The 21146-nt window shown below is 42.6% G+C and overlaps 1 protein-coding gene across 1 annotated transcript; it reads left to right on the forward strand.

The window, feature by feature from the left end:
- Nucleotides 1-12769: 12769 nt before the first annotated feature.
- On the forward strand, nt 12770-20710 carry LOC125862915 (uncharacterized). The gene is given in 8 exon segments (XM_049543036.1): nt 12770-13085; nt 13801-13878; nt 14258-14302; nt 14304-14537; nt 15205-15263; nt 15752-15846; nt 15891-18361; nt 18416-20710. Coding segments are annotated over 8 exon segments (5331 nt in total). The 5' UTR covers nt 12770-13031.
- The last annotated feature ends 436 nt before the right edge of the window (nt 20711-21146 follow it).

A 21146-nucleotide genomic window follows, 5' to 3' on the forward strand; every position in this document is an offset into this window, starting at 1 on the left:
AATTCAAGTAAAGTTAAGAGTCAAGTCAAGTCAAGTTCATCCAAGTTTTCAAGGGTCTTTTACAAATGTTTTAACTTTGTTTTAAGACTTACGTTTCAAGTTAATCAAAGAGTAAAGAGTTGAGTTCATTTCTCAAAAAGCTATTAGGGAACTAAGTATTCCCAAAGAGTTTATAAATGTTTCCACATTTGAGCAAGAAAAGGGAACATCGATTCCAAGAGAGCTTTTAAGCTAAGTTTTGAGTAATTATCTCAAACCAAAGAAAGAAGATTGTTTTAAACATATGAGCTAAGTATATTTTTGGGAGTAGTATTGAGCACTGATATGGGGATGCGAGTTCAAATTAACTCAAGTCTCCATAAACCATGTAGCCATCATGGGCAGGAAAATGATCATACTTTTTAGATGATTCCTTAGTGCTTTTTTTAGCATAGACTAGTGGATCCACTTAGTAGTTTAGGTTCTATACTGACGGCAAAGTATAGAACGGTCCTTGCTAACATGAGGTAAAACGTTGTACCATCACTTAGGCTCATAGTGATGGTTGTCGGTTAGAGAATCTCCCACAGAAGTTATATTATTTTCTAAATGAGTAAAGTTAAGTTTGTTATTGTTTTGTCTTTAACGAACTAAGGTTGTTTTCAGTTGTTTTATAAAGTTTTTTCATATATTCCATGTGTTTCATTGCTTTATTCTGAGTTAAGTTATTCATGAGTTGAGAAGAGCCAAGGTAAGTGTTTCTTTCAGAATCTTTTCATGCCTTTGTATTGTTTAGCATTCCAACTCGCATATTCGTACATTCAATGTATTGATGTCAGTTGGCCTCATCGTCTTATGATGCATACACAGGTAACCAGGATCAGCATCCAGTGCCTCGTTGATCCAGCTTGAGTACTCCGAGTCTGTGGTGAGCCTCCTTGCATCCGGAGGACTCCTTTATTTGCTTTCTAGTTTAGTTCATTACGATGTTATGGGGTTTGTCCCAACATCCCTCTATGTTGTTTTAGAGGCTTCATAGACAGTTAGTTATTAGTTCTTTAGTCTTCTCATTTTATATTATGTTAAGACTTGGGTTGCCATTTTGGCCAAGTTGAATGTTTAATTCTTCTAACTTTCTAAGTTATACTATTAAGCTATTTGAGTAAGTTCATTTGATCATTGTAATCATGCTTAGAGTCTTCCTCTGAGTTAAGTAAGTCAGGCCAAGGGTTCTCTTGGGGCCAGCAATGGTCTTCGAGTGCCGGCCACGTCCAGGGTGTAGGCTCGGTGCGTGACAAACTTGGTATCAGAGCTGAGAGTTCAAGAGTCCTAGGGAGTCTATAAAGTCGTATCTCACTTCTTTCATACTCATTTCGTGCGTTAGAGTTTAATCTCTAAAAGTTTCCCTCTAATTCGTGCTTGCGCGTGTTTCAGATAATCATGCCTCCACGAAGAGCTATCAGAGGTTGTCCTGCGAGACGCAATGTTGAGGAACAAGAGTTACCCAATGCACTTGAGGTGCAACCTCAAGGAGAAGTCACTAATGCTGAGTTTAGAGAGGCTATAAGGATGCTCAGTCAAGTTATGACCAACCAAGCTGGGCAGCAGAGAGGAACTCAGCAAGAAAAGGCTGACACTTCAAGGATTCATGAGTTCTTAAGGATGAATCCTCCAAGTTTCACTGGTTCAAGCACTATTGAGGACCCTGAGAACTTTATTGAAGAATTGAAAAAGGTGTTTGAGGTGATGCATGTTGCTGGTACTGCGAGAGTTGAGCTAGCTGCATATCAGATGAAGAATGTTGCTAGGACTTGGTTTGATCAGTGGAAAGGGGGTAGAGCCGATGATGCACCACCTGTGAGTTGGGCATGTTTTGAAGGGGCTTTCTTGGGGTGTTTCTTTCCTCGAGAACTGAAAGAGGCCAAGGTCCTCACACTTAAGCAAGATTCTTTGAGTGTGCATGAGTATGGGTTGAAGTTCACCCAACTGTCTCGCTATGCTCCTGAAATGGTTGCGGACATGAGGAGTAGGATGAGTTTGTTTGTTGCTGGGTTGGACCATCTATCAAGCAAGGAGGGCCGGACAGCAATGCTTATTGAGGACATGGACATTTCGAGGTTGATGGTTTATGTGCAGCAGGTTGAGGAAGAAAAGCTGAGAGACGGGGAAGAGTTCAGAAATAAGAAAGCGAAGAAAGGAAATGTGTCTGGGCAGCAGAGGGGTAATGTGAATTGCCAGTCTTTTCAGCAGAAGCTAAAGGGACCTGCTCCATCATCCGCTAGTGCACCTGTACCTCAAAACAAAGGTGAATATCATGGTCAGAATTCGCAGAACTTCAGAGCTAGACTTGCACAGTCTCAAGGTAGTGTGGCACAAGGAGGTAACTGGGCTCCTACATGTACCAAGTGTGGTAGGATCCACCCAGGTAAGTGTGGTGATGGACATACAGGTTGTTTCAAGTGTGGGCAAGAGGGTCACTTTCTGAAAGAGTGCCCTAAGAACAGGCAAGGTAGCGGCAATCAGGGCAATAGAGCCCAATCTTCATCAGTTGCTCCACCAGACAGGGCTGCACCTAGAGGAGCTACTTCAAGTACTGGCGGAGGAACAAACCGTCTTTATGCAATCACCAGTCGTCAAGAGCAAGAGAACTTTCCAGATGTTGTTACTGGTATGATCAAAGTCTTTGCTTTTGATGTTTATGCTTTGCTAGACCCAGGAGCAAGTTTATCTTTTGTAACCCCTTATGTTGCAAATAATTTTGATGTTATTCCTGAGAAACTTTGTGAACCCTTTTGTGTTTCTACACCTGTTGGGGAGTCTATTCTAGCTGAGCGAGTTTGTCGTGATTGTGTTATTTCCATCAATCACAAAGACACCATGGCTGATTTAGTTGAGTTAGACATGGTAGATTTCGATGTCATTCTAGGTATGGACTGGTTTCATGCCTGTTATGCATCAATAGATTGTAGAACTCGAGTTGTCAAGTTCCAGATTCCTAATAAGCCAGTTATATAGTGGAGTAGTAGTTCAGCAGTGACTAAGGGTCATTTCATTTCGTACCTTAAGGCAAAAAAGTTAGTTTCAAAAGGTTGTATCTATCACTTAGTCCGAGTTAATGACTTAAGTGCTGAGGTATCTCCTATTCAGTCAGTTCCTATAGTAAGAGAGTTTCCAGAAGTTTTTCCTGATGATTTACCCGAAGTCCCTTCTAAGAGGGAAATAGACTTCGGCATAGACATCATTCCAGACACTCGTCTTATCTCTATTCTGCCATACAGAATGACACCAGCAGAGTTGAAAGAGCAGTTGAAAGATCTTTTAGAGAAAGGGTTTATTCGACCAAGTGTCTCACCTTGAGGTGCTCAAGTCTTGTTTATGAGAAAGAAAGATGGTTCCCTTAGGATATGTATAGATTACCGCCAATTGAACAAGGTTACCATCAAGAACAAGTATCCTCTTCTAAGAATTGATGATCTTTTCGATCAACTTCAGGGTGCCACCTGTTTTTCGAAAACTGACCTCAGATCAGGCTACCATCAGTTGAAAGTTAAGGAATGTGACATTCCAAAGACAACATTTAGGACTAAATATGGTCATTATGAGTTCTTGGTCATGTACTTTGGTTTGACCAATGCACCAGCAGTGTTCATGGATCTTATGAATAGAGTCTTCTATGTTTGTTATCGTCTTCATTGATAACATACTAATCTATTCAAGGAATGAAGAACTAGTCATCTTAGAATAGTTCTTCAGACCTTGAAGGATAGAGAGTTATATGTCAAGTTCTCCAAGTGTCAGTTTTGGCTTGAGTCTGTGGCATTCTTGGGCCATATTATTTTCGGTGATGGTATTAAAATTGATACTCAAAAAATTGAGGCAGCGCAGAATTGGCCTAGACCCACATCTCCAACTGATATTAGGAGGTTCTTGGGCTTGGCTGGCTATTATAAGAGATTTGTTGAGGGTTTCTCGTCCATTTTGTCTCCTTTGACGAAGTTGACTCAGAAAACAGTGAAGTTTCAATGGTCTGAAGCTTGTGAGAAAAGCTTTCAAGAATTGAAGAAGAGGTTGACTAGTGCCCTAGTTTTGACCTTACCAGAGGGTACTCAAGGTTTTGTGGTGTATTGTGATGTATCCAGAGTTGGTTTGGGTTGTGTGTTAATGCAGAATGGCAAGGTGATAGCTTATGCCTCCAGACAATTGAAGGTTCATGAGAAGAATTATCCAACCCATGACTTAGAGTTGGCTGCAGTAGTTTTCGCCTTGAAGATTTGGCGACACTACTTGCATGGTGTTCATGTGGATATATTCACTGATCACAAGAGCTTGCAATATGTGTTCACTCAGAAAGAGCTCAATCTCAGACATAGGAGATGGTTGGAATTACTTAAGGATTATGACATGAGTATTCTTTACCACCCAGGTAAAGCTAATGTGGTTGTTGATGCTTTAAGCAGGTTATCTATGAGTAGTACCACCCATGTTGAGGAAGAAAAGAGGGAGTTAGACAAAGATGTGCACAGACTTGCACGCCTGGGAGTCAGACTTATGGATTCCACAGAAGGAGGAATAGTGGTGACGAACGGCGCAGAATCATCACTAGTGTCAGAAGTGAAAGAGAAGCAAGACCAAGACCCTATTTTGCTTGAATTGAAGGCAAATGTTCATAAGAAACAAGTATTAGCTTTTAAACAAGGGGGAGATGGTGTTTTGAGATATCAAGGTAAATTGTGTGTACCTATGGTGGATGGACTCCAAGAGAGGATCATGGAGAAAGCTCATAGCTCTAGATATTCCATTCATCCTGGTTCCACCAAGATGTATCGTGATTTGAAAGAAGTGTATTGGTGGAATTGCATGAAAAAGGGCATTGCTGAATTTGTTACTAAGTGTCCAAATTGCCAACAAGTGAAAGTAGAGCACCAAAGGCCCGGTGGTTTGGCCCAGAATATAGAACTTCCAGAATGGAAGTGGGAGATGATCAATATGGATTTCATCACAGGCTTGCCAAGGTCTCGCAGATGGCATGATTCTATTTGGGTGATTGTCGATAGGATGACGAAATCAGCCCACTTTTTACCGGTAAAGACTACCAACTCAGTAGAAGATTATGCTAAGATTTATATTCAAGAGGTGGTAAGACTTCATGGGGTTCCAGTCTCCATTATTTTTGATAGAAGTGCCCAATTTACTGCACAGTTTTGGAAGTCATTCCAAAAAGGCTTGGGTTCAAAGGTGAATTTGAGTACTGCCTTTCATCCTCAGACAGATGGGCAAGAAGAGCGTACCATTCAGACATTAGAAGATATGTTGAGGGCATGTGTGATTGATTTCAAAGGTAATTGGGATGATCACCTACCTTTAATTGAGTTTGCTCACAACAGCAGTTACCACTCTAGCATCCAAATGGCTCCATATGAAGCTCTTTATGGGAGAAGATGCAGATCTCCTATTGGATGGTTTGAAGTTGGTTAAGCAGGGTTGATAGGGCCAAATTTAGTCCATCAAGCTATGGAGAAGGTTAAAGTGATTCAAGAGAGGTTAAAAACGGCACAGAGTCGTCAAAAATCCTACACAGATGTTAGAAGAAGGCCACTAGAGTTCGAAGTAGATGATTGGGTGTATTTGAAGGTTTCACCCATGAAAGGTGTCATGAGGTTTGGTAAGAAGGGGAAACTTAGTCCCCGGTATATTGGACCTTATCGCATAGTCAAGAGGATTGACAATGTAGCTTTTGAGTTGGAGCCACCACAAGAGTTAGCAGCGGTGCATCCGGTATTTCACATCTCCATGTTGAAGAAGTACATGGGAGATCCTTCATTGATAGTACAAACTGAAAATGTGGGGATTAAAGAAAATTTATTTTATGAGGAGATTCCAGTTCAGATTTTAGATCGCCAAGTTCACAAGTTGAGAACAAAAGAAGTTGTATCAGTCAAAGTCCTTTGGAGGAACCAATTTGTCAAAGAAGCTACATGGGAAGCTGAGGAGAATATAAAGAAGAGATATCCACATCTCTTTGAATTTGGAGAAAATGCAGACCAATGTACTAATTTTTCTTCTCATTACCCTTTAAATTGTGAGTGAGCATGATGTTTGTTTGCATTTACTTGTTGGGTGTTTGAACTTGATGTTACACCCTTAGCCTAGTAAGAGTAATCTCATTTGAGGACGAACGTTCCCAAGAGGGGGATATTGTAACATCTCGCAACTTGAAATAGCTAGAAAGAAGCTAAGAACTTGAAATAATCTTTTTTGGAAAGTATGAGGAAATCTGGAAATTTTTAAGTAATGTAAAGTTGAGATTTTGGTCAACTTCAATCGACCATAACTCCTAGCTCAAGATCATTTAGGTGTATTTCCAGATATGGTTGGAAAGCTCTTGGATTTATATTTCCAGCGCCGCCAAGTTTGCATGATTCCGAGTTGGTATGAGTGAGTTACGTCCTTTGTAAGTTGGTCTGTTCGAATGAAGAAATGCCCAATCCAAAATTTAAAAGGGTAGGTCGGTCTTTTCCTTGCCCAATTAATTAAATCCGTTTTTAGTAAATTAAGTGGGGTCAAAACTGAGTTAGTCCAGTTTACGCTTTTGAGAAATAGAGTTAGGGCTTTTGGAGAAAGAACGCAAGAGAAAGGAGAAGAGGAAAAGCAAGATTCGCCAAGAACGATCGATTTTGATTGTGGATTCGCCAAGGAATTGATCCTACAAGGTATGTGAGTCTCAAATAGCGTTGAGTTCACTCACCCACGTGCCAAACATGTTTAGTTTCAGTGCAATTCGTCCTAAATGAGTTTGAAAGTTGATGTTCTTGACATGAATTCTTGAATTTGAATGTTGTTCTTGAATTGGGTTGAATTGTGGAGTTTCCGAGATCTTTACATTTTGTTTTAGATTTACTTTGAGTTAGGTTCTTGAGTATATACACTGGGTATCGGGATCTAAAACAAATTTGAGGAAGATAATCAAAGTTAGGTGGTTTGAGGCTGAAAAACGAAGAAGGAAAAAGTCGAGTAAGGTTCATGGAACAAGTCCGCGTCGCGGACTTGTTCCCCCTGTGAACAAAAAAATCTTCTCTGCGTCGCGAAGAGGACGCGGACTCCTCTATCCCAAAATTTAATCTTGCAAGTAATTATTTAAAACACCTTCGCGTCGCGGACTTGTTCCAAGACGGTGATTTCGTAACTTTTTTCAAGTTTAGCCATTCCAAATCATTCCTAAATATCAAGAGTCCTTTCCTATCATAAGTCATAATCCTTGAATCCATAATTCAAATTCAAGGAAAGTAAAGAGTAAATTCAAGTAAAGTTAAGAGTCAAGTCAAGTCAAGTTCATCCAAGTTTTCAAGGGTCTTTTACAAATGTTTTAACTTTGTTTTAAGACTTAAGTTTCAAGTTAATGAATGAGTAAAGAGTTGGGTTCATTTCTCAAAAAGGTATTAGGGAACTAAGTATTCCCAAAGAGTTTATAAATGTTTTCACATTTGAGCAAGAAAATGGAACATCGATTCCAAGAGAGCTTTTAAGCTAAGTTTTGAGTAATTATCTCAAACCAAAGAAAGAAGATTGTTTTTAAACATATGAGCTAAGTATATATTTGGGAGTAGTATTGAGCACCGATATAGGGATGCGAGTTCATATTAACTCAAGTCTCCATAAACCATGTAGCCATCATAGGCAGGAAAAGGATCATACTTTTTAGATGATTCCTTAGTGGTTTTTTTAGCATAGACTAGTGGATCCACTTAGTAGTTTAGGTTCTATACTGACGGCAAGGTATAGAATGGTCCTTGTCAACGTGAGGTAAAACGTTGTACTATCACTTAGGCTCATAGTGATAGTTGTCGGTTAGAGAATCTCCCACATAAGTTATATTATTTTCTAAATGAGTAAAGTTAAGTTTGTTATTGTTTTGTCTTTAAAGAACTAAGGTTGTTTTCAGTTGTTTTATAAAGCTTTTTCATATATTCCATGTGTTTCATTGCTTTATTCTGAGTTAAGTTATTCATGAGTTGAGAAGAGCCAAGGTAAGTATTTCTTTCAGAATCTTTTCAAGCCTTTGTATTGTTTAGCATTCCAACTCGCATATTCGTACATTCAATGTATTGATGCCAGTTGGATTGCATCGTTTTATTATGCATACACAGGTAACCAGGATCAGCATCCAGTGCCTCGTTGATCCTGCTTGAGCACTCCGAGTCTGTGGTGAGCCTCCTTGCATCCGGAGGACTCCTTTTTTTGCTTTCTAGCTTAGTTCATTAGGATGTTGTGGGGTTTGTCCCAACATCCCTCTCAGTTGTTTTAGAGGCTTCATAGATAGTTATTGGTTCTTTAGTCTTCTCATTTTATATTATGTTAAGACTTGGGTTGCCATTTTGGCCAAGTTGAATGTTTAATTCTTCTAACATTCTAAGTTATACTATTAAGCTATTTGAGTAATTTCATTTGATCATTGTAATCATTCTTAGAATCTTCCGTTGAGTTAAGTAAGTCAGGCCAAGGGTTCGCTTGGGGCCAGCAATGGTCTTCGCGTGCTAGCCACGTCTAGGGTGTTGGCTCAGGGCGTGACATTATCAATCTACAGATGAACTACCACAAGCTTTAGCTGATGTCAATCTATGCATCACACAATAACCAGCCACAATGTAAGGAAACACCACCTATCACTTGTTTCATACAAAAAAATTGACGAAGCAATTCTTTGTTGGGTTTCGAACCAAGCTAGGAGTAATTGATCCTCCACTCTCTAGCTTGAGGGGAAGTGTTGACGAAAAGGGGAACTAAAGATATGATACATGTTGATAAACATGGTCCAATCAACGTACAACAAGAGTTAGAGTCACATTAAGACTAGGCTACTTATATCGATTAGGCTTCTACTTATTGTACTAGCTGAATTCGACTAGGATTAGATAATGACTAAATTAGATTATTTATAATTGCAGTATTATTATAGTAGTAATAGTTATTGTAGTAGGACTCTAAGTATAACTAGCTTAGGACTCTACAATTCACTCCCTATATAAGGAGTATGTTCTCGATAGTATTAATCATCAATACAATCCTCGATTTGTCTTATTCTTACGTGAGCACTCTATAAAAACCAATTGTTGTTCATTGTTGGTGAGTGAGTGAAAACCAATCTTTGTAAACGTTGGTAGAGAATGTGGAACACCATAGAGGTTGTACTCAACTCAAATTACAAAGAGCTTAAAGAGATAACCTCCTCTCATATTATATTCTGCTCTCTTTAATATTTATTGGGAATTTATATTGTTTAAATCAAAGTACTAACAATTGTGTACATGTTGTCTCATTATCAGTCCACTGGATCTAAAGAGTAGTTAACTATCAGTTGACTGGATTTAGAAAGTAGTCGATAAGATTTTAAAAGGATTACAATTTACCTCCTATTGTACTTTTATAAAGAACAAGTGTAATCGAATTATATTAGATGGAACAAGTGTATTTTGGTTTTATATGAGAAAGAACGTGTTTCTATGTTTTTCATTCACTTACCTTTGGCACTTTCAGAGATGCATTTCATTCTATTTCCTTTGGAAATTTCACTTAGGTCAAATATAAATGAACAACTTCACCATATATAGATCACTATCAAAAACAAGAGAGACATGCATGTGATATTTATTGACCTTGAAAAGGCCTATGAAAAAATCTCGAAGGATTTCCTCTGCAAGTGTTTGGAGGTTATAGATTTCTAGATGGTTTATATTAGAGCAATAAAAGACATGTAAAATGAATCCAAGACTCGGATTAGAATGGTAGAAGGTCACTCAGAGAACTTCCCAGTTGACATGGGGCTACATCAAGGATCAATTCTTTGCCCTTTACCATTTGCCTTGGCGTTGGATGAGTTGGTGCGGTCTATTCAGAAAAAAGGTTCCATGGTCTATATTTGTAACATTCCAAAAATTTCTAGGTTAAGATTCGAGCCATTCTTTATTTGTGAATAAAATTGTACCGAGTGATTCTAAATTTTCTTAGATGTTAAGGTCACTAGAATCCCCTAGCATAAAGTTGAGTTGAAAACTTTCTTTCCGATTGAGTTTCACTATGAGATTTTACTTAGGTCAACTTCAAATGACCATATCTTTTAGCGCATAAAGAATTAGGTGGCCCATGAGCAATAAAATCGAAGGCCTTTGAGTCCTCTTTTCAACGCCGCCAAGATTTCTAAATTTTGAGCTCGGAGTAAAACATTATGGCTATTTGAGTAAAGCCTCTCTAGTTAAGGCTTTTAAGAAAAGGTTATTTTGGTCTTTTTCTTATGCCACTAGGCTTGACCACGTTTTCCTCACCCAAGTTAAGGGTTATCAGACGCTCAGTCAAGTTTCACATGCCTAAACACTTAGAATTTAGGGCAAAGTTCCAAGAAGAGAAAAAGGGCTAAGTTCAAGCGTTCATCAAGAATTATGGAGTTTCACCAAAAACAACATTCTTTCCAGGTATGTAAGTCTCCCCACAATGATGGACTCATTTTTCCTCGTGTCATACATGAAATTTGTCCATGAAATTGTTTGTTTAGAGATTCTTAAGTAGTTTTTAATTTTTAGTTTCATTCTTTAACAATAGAGGTTTTCAGTTCTTGAATTGAGTTTCTTGATAGAAATTGAGGGGATTTCGATTACTTTGTGTTAGGTTTGTGAATCAAAGAGAGTTTGGTAGAAACCAATCGATTCTAGATGAGTTAGGACCTGAAATTGATAGAAAAAAATTATCAAATTTTCTGGGGTTTTGGGTGGGGCGGCGCACCATTAAGGCGCCGGAACCTAGGCACTAAAGGTTTGGGGTTGGCACCATGCGCATGCAATGCGCCCCAAAATCCTCACAGCATTTTGAGGCATGACGCCCATCGCTAGGGTCGTCAGGCCATTTTCTTCTCCGTCCTTCATTCCGTATGCATTCTTTCGAATCGTGTCTACGTTCTCTTCTTGATATTAAATCTTAATGTCTTAGTTAATACTTGAGAGATCCTACATGTCTTAATTTACATTTCAAATTTAAGTGAGTTTGAGAGGAAAGTTCAAGAGGTCTTTTTGAGTCATTTTGAGAAGTCTTTTGAAATTAGATATAGTTTTGAACTAAGTCTTGAGAAGATGAGTATGAGAATGAGAAGTACTTTTATTGAGTTGATTTTTAGTTCTTGAATTTCTAATCCTTTTTGAAGCTCTATTCCTAATTTTTGAATTGCTATAGGTTATGCATTGAGGTTCTTGAGTTGAGTTGTTCATGCTTATATATCAGCATGAACCCTATGAATTGATTATTCTTCAGATGAGTAGTATCGTTGAGTTCTGAGTATTGAGTTTCCTATAATGTCATTGAGATCCTTGAGTTAGTTCGTTCATGTCTATATTTCAGCATGAACTCTATATTAAGTTATAAATCTTGAGAATCTTTTAAAGCCAATATTTGAGTTTTAAACTGAGTTTTTGAGGAAAGTTTAAAGAGACATTTTGAGTAAAGTTTAAGGGAACTAAGTATTCCCAAATGTATCATTTTTACATTGAGAAAAGAGAAACTTTGATTTCTACAAAGAGTTTATGAGTTCAAAGGTATTTCAAAGCAGTTTCCACTTTTAAGAGGATAGTTTGAGCAATTATCTCAAACCACAAAAAGAGTATATATGTTTTACACATTTGAGCATGACTATATATTATTGGGAGTAGTATTGAGCACCGATATGGGGATGAGTTCAGACAACTCAAAATCCTCATAAACCATGTATGCCAACATAGGTAAAGGATCATATAGTGGATCCACTTAGTTGAGGTGTTCTATACCCCGGCAAGGTATAGGTCAGTTTTGGCAGCATGGGCGAGACGATATATCATCACATAGGTCATAGTGATGGTTTTTGGTTAGAGAATCTCCCACATAGAGGTAAAAGTGTATTTTTATTATATCACTTATTATGTTGAGTTTCAGAGGTGAGTAAGTGTTTTTTGTAAAGTTTTAAATGATTTCATTCCCAATTAATTCTTTACATTCAGGCGAGTTTATGTTTTATCTATTGCGGTGTTATCAGTTCAGTTATTTGCTATTCAGTTATATTACATACTCGTACATTCAATGTATTGATGTCATTCGACCCGCATCTTTTATGATGCAGATATAGGTTCTTAGGATCCTTAGCAAGAGTCCGTTAAGATCATTTCGTCAGCTTTTGAGTAAGACCTCCTTGCTTCTGGAGGACTCCAATTTTTATGAGTTGTTAGTAGTTGTTCTCTTGAGGAGTCGCTAGTCTTGTCCCGACACTCATCCTTGTATACAGTAGAGGCTTCATAGATAGATAGGTTTGGAGAATCTTTCAATTTTCAAATGTTTTATTTAAACTTATGTTTCATACTCAGTATATTTGGCAAAGTTTTGAGATTCAGTAAATTGTTTTTACACATTTATTTCACTTTGATGTTTATGTATGCTCGAGGGAGTCTTCCACTTGTAGTCAACTAGGATGATAGTTTGCTTGGGGGGGGGGACAATGGTTTCTCGAGTGTCGGTGTAATGACCCTCATGGTCATTTCTGTGTCTTGCCTTCTGTGTGTCATTTAGAGCGTTCCTATAGCGACCCCAAGTCATTTATGACTTGCTAGGACTGACAGTTCGGTCACCTGGTCGTTCGTTTGGTCTTGGTGCGAGTTTTTGTGTTTTGGAGCTTATGAACCTTGAACGATCATTTTCGATCAAAAATTCAAGAAGATGACATCGGAATCCAATTCTGACGATTTCATCAGCTCCGGAAGGGTCATTTTAGGCTAGTAGCATGGTCGACATGACTCCCGAGGTTTTCAGTGTGAGTCGGTGCGATTAGGCGTTTTAGCCTTTGAATTTTGGCTTAAGTTTGACTTTGGTCAACATTTTGAGTAAACGCGCTCAGATGAGAATTCCGTCAGCGTGGTTAGCTCCGGAATGTCGAGTTTGGTCTAGATTGACCCTTCTTTTGTGTCTGGAGGTTTTCGATATCTATCCGAGCCCTTTTGTGGGTTTTGACTTAAAATGGCTTTTGGAAGTGGGACCCACTTTTTATCGAAATGACCTCTGATGGAAATTTCGACCGCGCCGTTGAGTCTGGAATATCGAATTTGGTATGGTTGCATATCTCGTTTGCGTGCACGGGGTTCCGAACGAGATCGGAGCACCCCGTCGGAGTTTTAATTTTTTTGAAAATTGCAGAAAATCTGCTATTAATTGCAGAAAATCAGTCATTTTCCCCAAACTTCAAACCCTCATCTCTCTCTCATCTCTCAACCGATTTGGGTGATCCAAAAGGCTAAGTTGTGAGATTTTTCGAGGACAACGTGTTGGTGAGCTCGGATAGTGATTTGGAGTCCCCGTTTGAGGTAAATTTCGAAAAACACCTGCTGCCAGACCCTTTTTGTGAGTTTGTTTTTGGGAATTTTTAAGACTTGTTTTCTTAGCCATTTTAGATCCGATTTTGGTGATTTTTGAGGCTATCTTGAGTGGTTTTTCGAGGAGAACATTGTGGTGTTGTTAGATTTTACTGTAGATCGCCCGTTTTTGGTAAAAACGCTGAATTAGCTGCTGTCCCATTTCAATTCTTTTGAGAAAATTTGGGTTTTAGTTGCTTGTTGATATTGTGTTGTTCCCGAGCCCCGAATTGTGTCCCATTATGGGAAATGAGCTGGGGGAACTGGTTAGGACCCACTTTTGGGGCTAATTTCGGAATTTTCTGTGTGGGTCCCACGATTCCCGTTTTGACTCCAAAATTGACCCGTCTCTGTTTGTTGTGATTTTGGTGTCTAAACGACCGTATTAACGTTGTGATACTATTTTTGATAGCGGGGGAGCGTTTCGAGACCATTCGGAAAGGAAAATCTCCGGAGAAGTGATTTTGGAGCGCGTGTGATCGGCTTTAAGGTAGGCTACGGTTTTTTCCTCTCTTAGATTGAGCTCGAGAATGTGAATGCATGTTGATTAGTTGGGATTTGGGTTGGGTAGTCATTGAATCTTGCATAGGTGTTAAGAAATCATGTTTTCGGCCTATTTCGGGAATTATCCGGTAACTGTGAGCATGCTTTGTGTTATTAATGGATCCTCCTCGATATGTGGAGTGCTTGCATGCTTAATTATTGTTTATTTGAAGAATGTTGGGCCTTAGTTTAGGTTTGACTAGGGCTTGCCTTAGAAATACATTATTCGGATCCAATAGGCCTTAGTTTTGCCCCGACGTCGCTCGGTCGGCTTAGATCCTTGTAGACTGGTGTAGCAGACTTGAGTCTGATAGTTTGGGCCTTAGTTAAGCGATACTCTTTCTCCGACTATAGTTATTCTTATTTTTCCTCGATGTTACGGCTTCACGAGTTACATCGGCGACACTAGTTCTACTTCGCGATTTGAATTTGGTTTTCGATTTGGTTCCAAGGACTTACATTGATTGGCTATGTGTGGACGGCGTTCCGCGGATATTTATGAGTATGGATCAATTGGGACTCTTTCAGCAGCTACATTGGCACATTTATAGAGCATCCGGTTTAAGGTCCGGCCTCTATTGCCCATATACTTATATAGAGCATCCGGTTTGAGGTCCGGCCTCTATTGCCCATACACTTATATAGAGCATCCGGTTTAAGGTCCGGCCTCTATTGCCCAGATACTTATATAGAGCATCCGGTTTAAGGTCCGGCCTCTATTGCCCAGATACTTATATAGAGCATCCGGTTAAAGGTCCGGCCTCTATTGCTCAGACACCTATATAGAGCATCCGGTTAGAGTTCCGGCCTCTTATACTTGATACTTGTGATTGGTTACTTGGGTACTTCTGCTGAGCATCCGGTTCGAGGTCCGGCCTCAGTGCTGTCAGATTCTACTAATTAGGGTTGAGGTTCTGGTTCGATGTTCTTCGTTCTTGGGTTCTTTTATGCAATTCTCTTTAGTTATAGTTATTCTGTGTACTCGTCGGGCTTATGGGGGTCCGTTCGGGTTTTTATTTAACTTGCGCACGAGTGTACCTTCTGGGCTTATGGGGGTCCAGTTAGGTGTAGTTAGCTTATAGATTACTTTAGTTAGTTCTTTGTACACTCGTGTGCATTTCATTGTTAGTTAGATTTTCGTTCTTGACTTCGGTTTGCGTATTCCTTCTTTTCATATTGCCTTTACTTTTCAAGTTCAGTCGGCCTATGATGCCTACTGGGTACCTGTTGTTTTGGTACTCATGCTACGCTCTGCATCTATTTCGTGATGCAGGTCCGGGCACTAGTAGCCAGCGTTGATCGAGCTTGGAGCAGACTGATCCGGAGACGGGAGTGAGCACACGACGTTTTGTACTATTTCAGTCTCCATCTGTATATATAGACTTGTCTTTTACCTTTCGAGACAGTCCAGTCTCTGTTGTCCACTTTTGGGACTTGTACTCATTTTGTTAGTAGCTCTGTACCAGTGACTTCCAGGTTCTGGGAGGGATCTTTATTTGTATATATGTTTTTGGTTTGCTTCCGCCTGTTTATATTGTTATTTGCCTTCTCTTGTTTAGTTTCTACCCTCAGACCCATTACTTGTTGTTCCGGGTTACGGGTTGGCTTACCTACTGGTGGGTTATAGTAGGTGCCATCACGACTTGAGAAATCGGGTCGTGACAAGTTGGTATCAGAGCCCCAGGTTTATTGGTCTCACTTGTACAGAGCTAACGTCTAGTAGAGTCCTGCGGATCGGTGCGGAGACGTCCGTAACTTATCTTCGGGAGGCTACAGGATGTCCTTAGGAAAATTTCCTCTTTTGTTTCGCTTTCGTGCAGTGTGTGTCTTATTGGTTTCTGGAAATCTCACTTGTTTCACTCTTTCACAGGATGGCTCGCTCGCGAGGTGGCGCGGCCAGGGGTGGCGCACCCGGGTCTGCAGGCAGAGCCTCAGTTTGGGGTAGACGCCGACCCCGAGGTCGAGGCAGGGCCGTAGCACCAGCCCGAGATAGGGAGGAGGAGCCTCAGGCAGCATATGTACCTCCACAGCCGGTAGGGCCGGGGCCAGCCCAGCCACCACCTGCACCAGCTGCAGCTGCAGCTCCTGATCTTCATGCTCTGCTGACTCAGATACTAGCAGCTATTGGGGAGATGCGACAGACACCAGCCCCAGCAGCACCAGCACCAGTCCTAGCAGCACCAGCTCCAGCGCCGCAGGGTCAGCCTGCCGCAGCGGCACCAGAGGTTCAGCCGCCACCAGTTCATGTGACTGTCGTGTCAGACTTAAAGGACGGGGAGATGCCACTGCGCGAGCAGAAGATGCTCGGGGTATTCCAGAGGTTGGCACCGCCGATATTCTCAGGGGCGATGGGGGAGGATGCCTACGAGTTCCAGCTTACTTGTCAGGAGCAGCTACAGTCATTAGGCCTCTTGGAGTCGAGAGGAGCCGACTTCACTGCTCATCAGTTTCGTGGGCCAGCCAGGCAGTGGTGGCGCTCGTATCGAGAGTCCAGGCCAGTTGGATCGCCTCCTATATCTTGGAGTGAGTTCTCAGAGGCTTTCTTAGCCCGGTTCATGCCACGGAGCGTCAGGGATAGGCTTCGTGATCAGTTCTCCAGATTGGAGCAGGGCCCTATGACCGTCTCAGAGTACGAGACGAGATTCCATGAGTTGTCTCGACATGCTACCATGATCCTACCCACGGAGGAGGAGAGAGTTCGTTGTTTTGTACGTGGGTTGCGGTACCGTCTGAGGGTCGACACAGAGCATTTAGTTTCTGCCGGCCGCTCATTTCTTGATGTAGTTGACCATGCCCGATCCATGGAGCATATTCATCGCGAGGCCCAAGGGGGCAGCGATAAGAGGGCACGCTACCAGGGCAGCTACAGCGGGTCCCAGACTAGAGGGAGAGACTCCTATGATAGGCCCCGCCAGAGGTTCCAGCAGGGTCAGTCCAGTCGTCCTGTTCAGGCGGCATTACCTGCTTCTGAGGGAGGCCAGTATCACCAGGGTGGTCCTAGTACGGGCCAGAGTTCGAGGGGATCAGATTCCCTCCCTTCCTACCGCAGTCGGGTTACTTCAGGGCGTTCAGCTTCGGGGTGTTTTGATTGCGGTGCTCCTGACCATTGGTCCAGAGAGTGCCCCCGGCGAGGGCGAGGAGCGATTGTACCAGCTCCTCTTGCACCCAGACCAGTTTCAGCAGTGCCCCCTCTAGCTAGAGGTGGTGGTCAGGACCAGGGTCGTCGGGATAGCCGACAGGGTACCAGAGGTGGAGCTCGAGGAGGCAGGCTGGGTGGTAGATCAGATGCATCGGGCAGAGGTGCTCAGGGCCATTTCTACGCAGCCCCGGCGAGGGCGACGGCTGAGGCATCTGACGATGTTATCACAGGTACGCTTTTATTATGCCATCAGCCTGCTACAGTATTATTTGATCCCGGATCCACATTCTCGTATGTATCTGTTTATTTTGCTCCCCGATTGGGTATGAGGTCTGAGTCTTTGGCAGAGCCAGTTCATGTTTCGACCCCGGTGGGTGAGTCCTTAGTAGTGGATCAGATATTGCGATCTTGCTTAGTGACTATCCAGGGTTGTGATACTAGAGTTGACCTTATTCTGCTAGATATGGTTGATTTTGATGTGATTCTGGGCATGGATTGGTTATCTCCCTACCATGCGGTCTTGGATTGCTACGCCAAGACTGTTACTTTAGCCATGCCTGGCATTTCCCCAGTGTTGTGGCAGGGTGCTTATAGTCACACACCGACAGGGATCATCTCTTTTATGCGGGCTAGACGGTTGGTTGCTTCTGGGTGTTTAGCTTATTTGGCTTATGTGCGAGATGTGAGTAGGGAGGACTCTTCAGTTGACTCAGTTCCTGTGGTTAGAGAGTTTGCAGATGTGTTCCCTACAGACCTTCCTGGCCTACCTCCAGATCGTGACATTGATTTTGCCATAGATTTGGAGCCCGACACCCGTCCTATTTCTATTCCGCCTTATCGGATGGCTCCTGCAGAGCTCAGGGAGCTCAGTGCTCAGTTAGAGGATCTCTTAGGTAAGGGGTTTATCCGTCCGAGTGTCTCGCCTTGGGGTGCTCCTGTTCTGTTTGTGAAGAAGAAGGACGGGACTATGAGGATGTGTATTGACTACAGGCAGCTGAACAAGGTGACGGTGAAGAACCGTTACCCCATGCCTCGTATTGATGATTTGTTTGATCAGCTTCAGGGTGCCGCCGTGTTTTCTAAGATTGATTTGAGGTCCGGGTACCATCAGCTGAGGATTAGGGCAGCGGACATCCCTAAGACTGCATTTAGGACCCGTTATGGCCATTATGAGTTCTTGGTGATGTCGTTTGGGCTGACTAATGCCCCTGCCGCCTTCATGGATTTGATGACACGTGTGTTCAGGCCATACCTTGATTTATTTGTCATCGTCTTCATTGATGACATACTGGTATACTCGCGGAGCCGGAGTGAGCATGAGCAGCATTTGAGGATAGTGCTCCAGACTTTGAGAGATCAGCGGCTTTATGCCAAGTTCTCAAAGTGCGAGTTTTGGCTTGAGTCTGTAGCCTTCTTGGGGCACGTGGTGTCCAAGGAGGGTATTAGGGTTGATCCGGCGAAGATTGAGGCTATTCGTGATTGGCACAGGCCCACTTCAGTTACTGAGATTCGGAGCTTCGTCGGACTAGCAGGCTATTACAGACGCTTTGTTGAGGGCTTTTCTACTATTGCAGCCCCGTTGACTCGATTGACTCGTGTTGATGTTCCTTTTGTTTGGTCAGAGGAGTGTGAGGCGAGCTTTTTGAGGCTCAAGGAGTTATTGACCACCGCTCCTATATTGACTCTTCCAGTTGAGGGCGAGGGCTTCACGGTATATTGTGACGCATCCGGCGTTGGTTTGGGTTGTGTATTGATGCAGCAGGGCCGGGTTATTGCTTATGCGTCGAGGCAGCTTAAGATTCATGAGCGCAACTACCCCACCCATGACTTAGAGTTGGCGGCGGTAGTTTTCGCACTTAAGATTTGGAGGCACTACTTGTATGGAGTTCGATGTGAGATCTATACCGATCACAGGAGTCTTCAGTACATCATGAGTCAGAGGGACCTTAATTCGAGGCAGCGTCGTTGGATTGAGCTCCTAAAGGACTACGACCTCTCTATTCTCTATCATCCGGGCAAGGCGAATGTGGTAGCGGACGCCTTGAGCCGGAAGGCAGTGAGTATGGGTAGTCTAGCCTTCTTATCTGTTGAGGAGAGACCCTTAGCTTTGGACATTCAGTCCTTAGCTAATAGCATGGTTCGGTTGGATATCTCAGATTCTAGATGCGTCTTGGCCTTTATGGGAGTTCAGTCTTCTTTGCTTGATAGGATCCGTGGTTGCCAGTTTGAGGATGATACTTTGGTGGCCCTTAGAGATCGAGTGTTAGCGGGTGATGGTGGTCAGGCTACCTTAGATCCTGATGGAGTGTTGAAATTTGCCGGCCGCATCTGTGTTCCGAGAGTTGGAGATTTGATACAGTTGATACTTTCTGAGGCCCATGAGTCTAGATACTCTATCCATCCAGGCACAGCGAAGATGTATCGCGATTTGAGGCAGCATTACTGGTGGAGTGGCATGAGGAGAGATATTGCTGACTTTGTTTCCCGTTGCTTGTGTTGCCAGCAGGTAAAGGCCGAGCATTTGAGGCCTGGTGGTGTGTTTCAGAGATTACCCATTCCGGAGTGGAAGTGGGAGCGTATCACTATGGACTTCGTTGTGGGGTTGCCTCGGACTTCTAGAGGTGTTGACAGCATTTGGGTCATCGTGGATCGATTGACCAAGTCAGCACACTTCCTTCCTGTTCATACTACCTTCAGTGCTGAGAGGTTAGCTCGTATCTATATTCGGGAGGTAGTTCGTCTTCATGGTGTGCCTGTTGCTATCATTTCAGACCGAGGTTCACAGTTCACTTCCAGCTTTTGGAGGGCTTTTCAGGAAGAGTTGGGAACCCGTGTCCACCTTAGCACAGCATTTCACCCACAGACGGATGGTCAGTCAGAGCGTACTATTCAGGTCCTTGAGGATATGTTGCGGGCTTGTGTTATGGATTTTGGAGGTCAGTGGGACCAGTTCTTGCCTTTGGCGGAGTTTGCGTACAATAACAGCTACCACTCTAGTATTCAGATGGCCCCGTTTGAGGCCTTATATGGTAGGCGTTGTCGCTCTCCAGTGGGTTGGTTTGAGTCTACAGAGCCTAGGCCGCGTGGTACAGATTTGCTTCAGGAGGCCCTGGATCAGGTGAGGGTGATTCAGGATAGGCTCAGGACGGCTCAGAGTAGGCACCAGAGTTATGCGGATCAGAGGCGTCGACCTTTGAGATTCTCTGTTGGTGATCGGGTATTCCTCCGTGTGTCGCCCATGAAGGGCGTGATGAGGTTTGGGAGGCGGGGCAAGCTTAGCCCCAGGTACATTGGGCCATTTGAGATACTCCGGACAGTTGGAGAGGTTGCTTATGAGTTGGCCCTACCTCCAGTATTTTCAGCCATCCACCCAGTGTTTCATGTTTCGATGTTGCGGCGGTATGTTCCTGATGAGTCCCATGTGCTCCAGTATGATGCAGTCGAGTTGGATGATCGTTTGACATTCGTAGAGGAGCCAGTTGCCATTCTATCCAGAGATGTGAGGAGATTGCGCTCGAGAGCCATTCCTGTTGTTAAGGTCCGTTGGAGACATCGTCCAGTTGAGGAGGCTACCTGGGAGATCGAGCATGAGATGCGGGCACAGTTCCCCGACTTATTTGAGCATTCAGGTACTTCTTGACTCTTACTTTCGCGGACGAAAGTTCTTTTAGTAGTGGATATTGTAATGACCCTCCAGGTCATTTTTAAATTAAAGAATTCATTTCATCGTTTAGAGCGTTCCTGTAGCGACCCCAAGTCATTTATGACTTGCTGGCACTGACTGTTCGGTCGCCTGGTCGTTCGTTTGGGTTTTAGGCCCGTTCTCCTGTTTTGGAGATTTTTATAACTTGAAAAGTTGACTTTGGTCAACCTTCTTGGAAGACGTGCTCAGATGAAAATTCTGACAGCTAGGTTAGCTTCGGAAGATCGATTTTGGTCTAGAACGACCCTTTGTTCACTTCCCGAGACTTTAGATAGCAATTGTGGAATCTGGCTCAAATGATACTGGGTGTGGGACCCACTTTTCGTCGAAGCGAGCTCCAAATGGAAATTCCGCCTTCACCATTGAGTCCGAA

Source organism: Solanum stenotomum, chromosome 4, assembly GCF_019186545.1.
Source record: "Solanum stenotomum isolate F172 chromosome 4, ASM1918654v1, whole genome shotgun sequence".
NCBI lineage: Eukaryota > Viridiplantae > Streptophyta > Magnoliopsida > Solanales > Solanaceae > Solanum > Solanum stenotomum.